Genomic DNA, 10,367 nt, shown 5'->3' with positions numbered 1-10,367 from the left:
AGCAAAGGTTATGTTCCTTTATTCAAACTTTTTTTTTTTTTGCTACCTAGAAATAATATTTAGTAGGTTTTTTCCCTCCATGTTTCTAATGTAATTTTTATTTTTAATTAAACTATTAAAACTTTTATACTTGTTAAAGGGATTGGGTCACATCACTTGACCAGAGAATTGTAGCCATGTGAGGGATGGATTAGAAGGAATAGGGCTACCAGTTTGGTGAGAAATCATGTCTGAATTGTGATGGTTGAGATGGAGAGGTGAAGATGAATTTGAAATACATTTCATAGATATAATTGACAGGGTTTGATGATGGATTAGATTGGGGAATAAGAGGAAGGGAGGCATCAAGGATGACAGGTTGCTGGCTTCAGTATTGGGGTGGACGTGGTACCCTTCAATAGGAATGGGCACATTGGAGGAAAAGGTTAGAGGGAAAATGAGTAAGTTTTGGACCAGTTGAATAGGAGATGATGAGTAAGTAGTAGGCTGTTGGACATGTGGATATGAAACCCAGAGATGCTTTAAAAATGATCCATGTTTTAAAATATGACACTTAATGGAATGGGTTTAAGACATTCTATATTTTTTTAATGGTACTGGTAAAATTGGACATACTGTTTTTTTTGGAGAGGCGGGAGGTTAGATCCTCACTTCTTACCACTCAAAAAATTAGGTTAACAATCTAAACATAAATACATAAAATTATAAAAGTGCCAGAAGATGTTTTAGAAGCCATAAAGGAAAATGTTGGTAGATTTAATTACATAAATATTTTAAAGTTTGGTACAGTAAAAATCACCTTAAGGGCCGGCCGAGTGGCATGATGGTTAAGAGCTGGCTTGGGACGCCAGAGGGCCCCGGTTCGGATCCCACATATGAGGGCCAGTGACACTGCCCTCCACACACACAAAAAAACAAAACAAAACAAAAATCACCTTAAAATTAGAAAGTAAGCTACTGGCTGGGAGAAAATATCTGACATACATAATGGGTTGAGTTAATATCTGATAGGCAGGACAGTGACCCCCGGCCAAGATGTCTACATCCTAACCCCCGAAACCTGTGAATATAATTTACGTGGAAAAGGGAATTAAGATGGTAAATGAAATTAAGGTTGCTAACCGACTGACTTTAAGATTGGAAGGGTAATCTTGGATTATTCAGATGGGCCAATGTAATTACAAGTGTCTTATTAAAAGTGGAAGAGGGAAGCAAAAGAGCAGAGTGATGTGATGTGAGAACTTGCCTTTGCTGGCTTTCAAGATGGAGAAACAGGGCCAGTAGCCAAGGAATGTAGGCAGCCTCTAAAATCCAGGAAAAACTAGGAATGAATCCTGCCCAGTGCCTACAGAAAAGAGTGCAACCCTGTCAACCTCTTGATTTTATTTTTCTGACAAAGTAAATTTGTGTTGTCCAGTGGTAACTTGTTATGTCAGTAGGAGAAAACATAAGATCCAACAAACAGTGCAGTAGAAAAATGGGTAAAGGATATGAAGAGGCAATTATAAAAGAAGAAATCCAGATGACCACTAAACATGGGAAGGCACTTAACTTTGTGACCTTGGGGATGGTTGAGCTGACCCAGGGAGAGAGAAGAGCAGAGGGCTAAGATAAATGGGGAACTTGTGGGTCAAGTGGGTGAAGAAGGGGACCATACCCAGGACGAAAAACAGCTGCCTAGACCAAGACCGGTTGTGCTCATGTGAATGGATGTATTTTTCTTCTGTTCACTTGTGCTGTGAAGTTTTTCTCAATGGCAGCACTGGACTGCTCCCCTGGCCTTTCAGCCTTACTGTGTAGAGTAGGGATGTGTGGAGTCCAGATTGATCATCGGTGAAAAGCTTGAAATGAAAGTTAAGCCTACAGAATCCTGAGCTCTACTTTAGAGACCTGATCCTGAGGGGATATAGCTGCTGCTGAAGTTAATAGGGAACTGACATTCCCAGTTTCCCAGACTCTAAAGAAGACAGTGGGATTTGTCTAATTCAGCTAGTTTATTAGGAGTTCCTCTGCTTGTTTCCCCAGCCCCAACTGGTTTGGCTTCAGGTCTTGGGGTACTGGGTGCCAGTACTACCAGCCTTTCCTCTGCTGACTGGATATGGTGGGCAGGGGTCCTTGGATACCCAGAAACTTAGTTAACATCCTTTGGAGACCCTTGCTAAGGGGAGCCTGAGATGTGGGGGAAGAGAGATGCTTCTCCAAGTGGGCCCAAGGGCAGTGCTGACACTGCTGAGGGGTCAGGATGTCACCAGCTCCAAGCTCTCCTTGTTTATCTTGGGGACCTCCATCCTTAGAGTGAAGCTGCTGGGGGAGAGCAGTGTGTAGACAGCTCTGGTTCCTGTGCTGAGATCTTTGGGAAAGTCTTGCAGGGGCCCCCACTAGTTTTCCAGCCTGGACTGGGTGGCTCTTTCCTGTAACTGTGGGTGACCTCAATCTTGCATCCCCTCCGCTGTGGTCTCCTGCTTTGGGTTTCCTGAGGCTCTGTCTCTTGAGTGAAGATAGGGCTGAAGCCTTGTCCTGTCTGTTACCTGAGACTGGAACCTCAGAATTTGAGAGCTCTCCCAGGCCTGGGCAGTTCTTATCAGCCTCCATGTGAACATATGGTCCCTGGGGTGAGACCTGGGCCACCATCTTTGCCTTCGTTCTTTCCCCTCTGTGAGATCCTTGTTTTGCCCTGCCAGACCCTTGTGGCTGAGAATGGGCAGAGGAGTGACAACAGTGGGAGATCTGGACAGGCTGAGTTAACGTGCTCTCAACTTTTGGAGGATGACAGCTTGAAGAGTGGGGGCACAGTTTGGGGGGATGGGTCTGCTGTGGGGAGCAGGAAGAGTGTCTCCAGGTGCCTGGAGATGTGTTGCTCAGGGCAGGGGAGCTGCCAAATGATTGACTTGGGCAAAGGGATCTGGAAGTAGGACTCAGCTGCAGTTTCTTCAGCCTGAGCTCTAATTCTCTACTCCAATTCCAGGCATGGATCTCAGAGTGGGTGGGCACCTCTGGGACAGCCTCTCTCTGGGAGGGTGGAGTCTCTGCCTTAGCTCCTGGGAACAGCTCTCCTTTGGGTAGGCCAGGCTGACTGGGCTCAATCTTCAGAGCTTCAGCTAGCAAGGGAGGCCAGGATATTGGCTGCAGGGGATCCACTGATGGAGGGCTGGAGCCCTGGGGGACCTCTCTTTGTGGCACATGCCTCCACACAAACTCAAGATCAAGGTGTGGCTCTGGTAAAGGAGCAGAGAGAGAGCTGAAAGTTGGGGCTGGGAGCTCAGTGGCCCAGTAGTTCTCTCTCTGCTCCACTGTTTCCCCTTCAGGCTGACAGTTGCTTTCGTCTCCAATAGGCTCACTTACGTGAGACTTTGACATAGAGTTCGAGGATGGGCTGGGGCCACAGAAAGGGGATACAGGAACACAACAGATTTCTTTCTGTTCCATGTCCCCTGCAACAGGCTCAGAGTCAGACAGGACTCCCAAGGGGCTAGTTTCATGTGGGTCTTGGGGTAAGCTGTGTGCTGGGAACTCAAATGCCCAGGAGTTCTTTGTCCTTTGTATGTCCCCACAGCTAGCCTCAGAATCAGACAGAATCCCCACGGGGCTAACTCTCAGGGGTTCCAATATGATACCTAGGTGTGGGCTGAGGGCCAGAGATGGGGGCTTGGAAGCCCAGGAATTCCTGGAATGTTCAATGTCCTTCCATGCAGCTTCTGATTTAGTGAGCTCTCCCACAGGATTGATTCTATGGGGATCTAGAATGGGAGGTAGAGATCGGCTATGGGCAGGGGCTGGAGACTTAGAGGTCCAGAGATTCTCTTTCTGCCCCATGCTCTCCTCCCACAAAGCCTTGGACTCAGACAGGACTCCCTGGGGGCCCATTTGTAGGGATTCCAGCAGAGAGGCTGAGGAAAGGCTGGAAGATGAAACTGGGTCTGCAGAGACCCAAAGATTATCTCTACTCTGCATGCTCTTCCATAGAGTCACAGATCTTGATGGGACACATGCAGAGCTGGTTCCATAGAGCCCCTGGTTGAGGTCCAAGGCTGGGGGCTCAAAGGCCGCAGGGTTTCCTGAATTTTCTCTGCCTCCCCACAGTTCTGGCAGGGAGTCTGGGGGAGTGCAGGGGACTGGTATTGGAGATCCAGAGGTCTGAGGGTTCTCTCCGTGTCCCATGGTTCCCCAGAAGTGCTTGGGTACAGAAGGTCTTCCCTCAGGGCTGACTTTCTGGGGTTCTGACAGAGAATCTGGGAGTTGGCAAGGGGCCGGCATTGGGGGCTCCGAGGCTTGAGGACTCTCTTTATGTCCTATGGTTTTCCACTGAGTCTCACATCCAGGTGGGACTCCCAGGGGGCTAGTTTTTTGAGGCTCTGTCATGGGGGCTACAGATTGGCAAGGGACCAGGATTGGAGGCCCAGAGATCTGACGATTCTCTCTTTGCCTTGTGGTTTCCCAGAGGTCCTTAGATCCAGAAAGGCCTCCTATACAACTGATTCCCTGGAGTAATGGCAAAGAGGCCAGGGTCGGGCTGGGAACTGGCGTTGCTGGCTCAAGGGCTTTGGGGTCCTCATTTTGCCCCATGGTCCTCCATGGGGCCTCAGACCTAGTCAGGACTCCCAAAAGGCTAGAGGGATGCAGCAGAGAGGCGGAGAGTGAACCTGGAATATGTTGTTGGAGGTCGGGATCCCGTGGCTCCCCCCACCAGACCTTAGAGAAGGGTCTTTGGAGCTTAGGATCTGGGTGCAGGGCTTGATCCGCAGAGACCCAAGGGACCTCTTTCTGCTGTGTAAGCCACTGTATATGTGCCTCAGCGCCACATAGGACTCTCTTGTGGTCCATGGGAAAGGACACAAGATGGAGGAGTAGTGATGGGACAGAAGGGGATGAGCGAGGGGGAAGTTGCTGAGGATCGGGGGCTATCTCTTGCAGATCTTCCATAGTATGGACTTCATGGGTAGGAAGCTGGGTTGGGGAGCAATACTGGGGAAGCAGCAGGTTGGACCTATACAGGAAGGCAAGCTTGTTGAAGCAAATAGAAGGTACAACGGGCAACTTCAGGGGAGAGGCTCCACCTGAGCTCAGGATGATGGCCTCCAACGACTCACTGTGCAGAGAAGGGAGACCCCAGAAGAGCTGGCCTTTTCTCTCATGTACATGGCTCCCTGATGCTGTCTTGTGCTTCACAGGCAGGTTGGTCAGGATCTGAAAGGTGGGGAAGGATCTGGAAGGGCTTGGGGTCTGCATGAGTACTAGCTCTGGTGTCCCTACGGCCTTGTGGAGGCTCTTAGAGCTGCAGAATGGCTGGGATGGGGCTATGGTGGCTTGTTCTCTAATAGGAGCTTCTTTGGGAAGAGAACATGGATCCAGATATGTCTCCTCTTCTTCCTCCTTTTCCTCCTCTTCCTCCTCTTTTTCTTCCCCCTCTGACTTCTGCTTCCACAGACGATCAAGGAAAGCCACACGGTACAAAAGTGGTAAGCCCTGGGGAGTGGAGAAAGATATTTTCAGGCATGAAGCCTTTTCAGATACAAGCTGTGTCATGAAGCCCTCATGTTCCACATCCAGAGTGAACAGCTGGCCCCACATCTGTGGTCAATTCACTTACCCATCTGACGTTAATGACCATTACAAGCCCAAGTTTGGAGATCGGCATTCCTTACATAATCCTACACCTAGGGTCAGTGATCAGTTGCTGGGCTTCAAATCTAGTGTCACTCACTCAGTCTCACATTTAAGGCTTATTATAGTCACTCACTTGGGCTCACATCCATGTCAATGATTCCTCACCAAAATTTACACATGACAACAGTCATTCAGCACTCTGTACATCCATGTCACCCACCTTGCCTTGCATCATGTCCCAAGAGTACCAGGGCAGGAGCTGTCGCCAGCTCCCAAGCTGCCACCATCTCCGGATCTGCCAAACCATGAACAGGAATAATGTCACTAGATTTCCTGTACTCTGGAGGCAGCTGCTGCCACAGTATCTGCAGGCCAGGGCATGAGTCAGCTGGCCCCAGAGAAACCCCTTATCCCCCATAGCCCCAAGTATGCCCTCCAGCAGCCATTCCATTTTCCTCAGGCTAGTGGCAGTTTACCCTGATGTCATCACTGCATCACAGAATAAAGAACTCCCATCCCCCACATGACCAACAGACTTCTCCCTGAATTTAGGGCCAAAAAAATTGCCTTCACCAGACAACTCATACTTCATCCAGTGAAACCTGGGTGATCCCCTTTTGTCTTGATTGCCAAGGTCAGAATTATGCTTCAGGCATTGTGGTTAACTAGCAATAAATTGCCTCATTCAAATCCTAGCTCTACCACTTCCTACCTGGGAAATCTCAAAACTTAATTTTTCAGTGCCTCAGTTTTTTCACCTGTAAAATGGAGATAATATTTACCACATAGTGTTTTGAGGGTTAAATAAAGAAATTTATATGCTTAGAATTGTACATACTGTGTTTCCCTGAAAATAAGACTGGGTCTTATATTAATTTTTGCTCCAACAATCTGCATTTATTCATTTATTCATGTACAAAAATATACATTTATTCAAACAGTCATGTCTGGCTGACGATCTTAACTGGGCTATGTTTGGAGTAGGGCTTATATTACGAGCATCCTGAAAAATCATGCTAGGACTTATTTTCCGGTTAGGTCTTATTTTTGTGGAAACATGGTAGTGCATGCTATATTAAAATTTTATTTCTTTTAGGGTTTCTGATTACAAGCCTTATCCCATCTTTAATAGATGGAATGTGTTCCCTCTTTTTTTTAAAAAATTTTTTTTTTTTAAGATTTTATGGGGGAGTTGGGGGAGGGAAATAGACAAGTTGCTGCCCTTTTTTGTTCTTCAGTCTAGTTGTGGAGGACGTCGCTTCACTGGCCCATGTTGGTATTGTGATCATTGCACTCTTCCCGGCTGAGGCAGGTTGGTCACTGGCCACTGGACGGCCACTCACGGCGGCTCTAGGCAGCTCATGCTGGCTGCCAGCCACTCACGGCAGCTTTATGGCAGCCCACTGCAGCCTCACTGCAGCCTATGCTGTCGCCAGCGACTCCTGGCAGCCCAGCTCCAGGTCGAGCTGTTATTCACCATGTTAGCTGTAGAGGGCAGTGTCACTGGCCCTCATGTGGGATCTGAACCGGGGCCCCACTGCTCAGAGCTGGCGTCCCAAGCCAACTCTTAACCAACGTGCCACTTGGCCGACCCATTATCATTATTATTATTATTGTTATTATTATTCAGCTGTCAACTCTTATTTGAAGAAGGTAAGTTGAATCCTGAGAGGAAATAGAGAAGGCAATACTGAGTACTTAATTCTGTGCTAGTTAATTTACACTTACGGCAGGATAATTTACCAAGTTGTTATTTGCTGTCTCCTACTCCTTGCCAAAGGAGACCCCGGTAGGATAAAAAGATAACTTGGCTCTCCTCTTTTCCAGAAATTCCAAGTTTCTTGTCATGGAATTGTTAATGGATTTGTGTTTTCTAGTCCCAAATCAAAGTTGCAAGTCAGCCTAGTCTACAATCTTATCCAGGCTCTTGTGTGGGAGAGGAATTTAATTTAGCTGGGTGTTGTTGAGAAGGAGAAGATGGAGGACATGCTGAGTTGCCCAAGGATAGCAGTGGGCCCAGGGACTTGGGAAGTGAGATGTAGCAATGGTTTCCATGAGTAACGGGCTGTACAGATGTCTACTAGGAGGCAGCAGGACTTCTGATGCGGAGAGCTGATTTAATGATTAGGACACTAAACATCTAGCACATAATCTTGGGTGCTGCAGCAAAAGATGCTGATGTACATACTTGGCAGAGATGCTGTGGAGCCTTTGAATGGATCGTATGGGTTTAGAACAGTGCACATCGCAGTGGCAACTATGACAGACTCAAGACCTGAAGTTCTTTCCTAAGTGGTTTTCTTTTTCTCTTTCCCTTTTTTTTTTTTTGGTCAGTGTATACCACACTAAAGAGGGAAAAAGCCCCCCTCCCCATCATGACTAATATTGGACATCTTTGAACCCTAGTAAATGGGAGTTTTGAGCCAGATTTAATTTAGAAAAATTAAGTAATGTGATTCTTCTTGCTCCTTAGTGTTATGGAACAACTTACACTCTAACATTTATTATCCCATTTAATCTTCATAACTCTTTGAAGTAGGTATTGTTTTCTCCTTTCACATAAGGAGAAACTGAGCACAGGTATATATATATATATATATATATATATATATGTGTATATATATATGTGTGGTGTGTGTGTGTGTGTGTGTGTGTGTGTGTGTGTGTGTGTATACACACGAGATTGGACAATTAAGTTCGTGAACTCATCCTAGAAAAAGTGCTACATACTTCATTGCTGAATATCACTACGGTCATCTTCGACGTACTCCACTCGGGAAGCTATGCACCGACACCAACGTAGTCCACCTTTCAAAGCAATTTTGGAACTCTTTTTCTGGAATGGCCATCCAAGCTGTCATTGTATTACCCTTGATGTCTTGAGTATCATTAAAATGTCTTCCTTTCAATATTTCCTTTATCTTCGGGTAAAGAAAGAAGTCATTGGAGGCCAGATTGGGTGAGTAGGGAGGGAGGGTGTTCCAATACAGTTATTTGTTTACTGGCTAAAAACTCCCTCACAGACAGTGCCCTGTGAGCTGGTGCACTGTCGTGATGCAAGAGCAATGAATTGTTGGTGAAAAGTTCAGGTCATCTAACTTTTTCATGCAGCCTTTTCAGCACTTCCAAATAGCAAACTTGGTGAACTGTTTCTCCAGTTGGTACAAATTCACAATGAATAATCCCTCTGATATCAAAAACGGTTAGCAACATTGTTGCAACAGGTTTGCAAACTTAATTGTCAGACTGTGTGTGTGTGTGTGTGTATGTGTGTGTGTGTGTCTGCCCCTTGTACTTTGAGGAATCATTTGTATATGTTACAGAAAATAAAATCCAACAGGTGTAAACAAAATGGGAATGTATTGGCTCATAACTGGACAGTCCAGGGGTAGGTCTGGCTTCAGGTAGTAGAATTGATAACAGGGACTCAATTTAATGTCATCAGGATTCAGCTTCCACTTCTTGGATCTCTGTCTTCTGTGCTGACTTTATTCTCAGGTTTTGTGTGGTAGCACGTTCAAGTAAAAATAAAAATATGGTGTCACTGACAACATTGTGACTTAGGGGTTTCAGTTGATCATGTATCTATCCCTGAACTATTTATTGCACTGCTCACAGGGGAATAGAATGCTTTTTCTGACAGGTTTGAGTCACATACATACCCTTGGAGTTAGGGTGTGGAGGGAAGTCCACTCCACCTGCACATGGACTAAGAATGAAGAAGTGGGAGTGTGGCAGTTCCTCCAGAGGATATAGACATACAGTTTCCAGAAAGGTGTATGAATTCTGGTATCAAAACAAAATAAAACAAAACATGTCCACTATAGCCCCCTCTAACTTCTCCATTCTGTTTTCTGGCCCAGAGCTATGTCATTACCCTTTTACGATTTGAGGCTTAAGTTGAAGTGTGAAAGCAGGTCCTCTGAAGGTTGGGGAAGGGTCTGGATGGGGCCCAGGGCAGGGATCTTGAAGAGGGGGGATCTATGGGAAACCCAAACATCTGTGTGGATAGACCATTCAATGACCTAGACTCTCAATTCCTAGACCTTTTCACCTCAGAGTCCTTTACTTCTGCTCCAATCCAGCTATGGTCATATCTGAAGTTTCATCATCAGGAATTGCTCTGCCTTCCAAAATAATACAGTCTGGCATCCCACCCTCTGACTTGAACTTCCATATTTGTCCTAAAGATGACAGTTCTTCAACCTTGTTAGGGCATCCATCCATTGATCCTTCCACTTTCTCCCTGACCATGAGTAACCTCTTGCCTTCATCCCCTCCTCTCCATGATAGACTTCGTGGTGCATCACTTAATCAGTATTCCAAATGCTTGTCAATTCATTCTCCTTTCATCATTACTACCTGGCAGAATCCCAACTCTGCCTCTGCCAGACCTGCCCTCTAGGAAGCGGCTCAACCCTACTGGATAAAATCACACATATGAGTAAGTTGGTGTCACCATAAACTCGTAGTCAACTAATGGTCAGCTCCATGATCACTTGAAAAGCATTTACTCATGCATTCCATTTATTAAGTGCCTGCTATGTGCTAAGCACTCTTCTAAGTACTTGGGATACATCAGTGATAAAAGCAGGCAAAGCTCCCTGCCTGTGGAGCTTACTACATTTATTCCTTAAAAATTCTCCCATTGTACTCAAAAATCATTTCAAACTTTCTTCACTTTCTTCAACTTTTTTCCCCGCCCCTAACAGATGTGTCAGACCTCCACTTTTCAGAGGAATCAGAAGCCATCAGATGGGAAC

The 10,367-nt window shown here is 46.1% G+C and overlaps 1 protein-coding gene across 1 annotated transcript; it reads right to left on the bottom strand.

Moving 5' to 3' along the window:
- Positions 1–880: 880 nt before the first annotated feature.
- On the bottom strand, positions 881–6,397 carry SPATA31G1 (SPATA31 subfamily G member 1). Its single transcript, XM_019663270.1, has 2 exons — positions 5,825–6,397; positions 881–5,463 (listed from the first exon to the last, which is right to left on the bottom strand). Exons 1-2 carry the CDS (start codon positions 6,053–6,055, stop codon positions 2,071–2,073), a joined length of 3,624 nt encoding a protein of 1,207 aa, XP_019518815.1. The 5' UTR covers positions 6,056–6,397; the 3' UTR covers positions 881–2,070.
- Between the last annotated feature and the right edge of the window lie 3,970 nt (positions 6,398–10,367).

The sequence above is a fragment of the Hipposideros armiger genome, unplaced genomic scaffold (genome assembly GCF_001890085.2).
Source record: "Hipposideros armiger isolate ML-2016 unplaced genomic scaffold, ASM189008v1 scaffold_388, whole genome shotgun sequence".
In the NCBI taxonomy this organism is placed as follows: Eukaryota; Metazoa; Chordata; class Mammalia; order Chiroptera; family Hipposideridae; genus Hipposideros; species Hipposideros armiger.
This window is presented reverse-complemented; position numbering and strand designations above follow the sequence as displayed.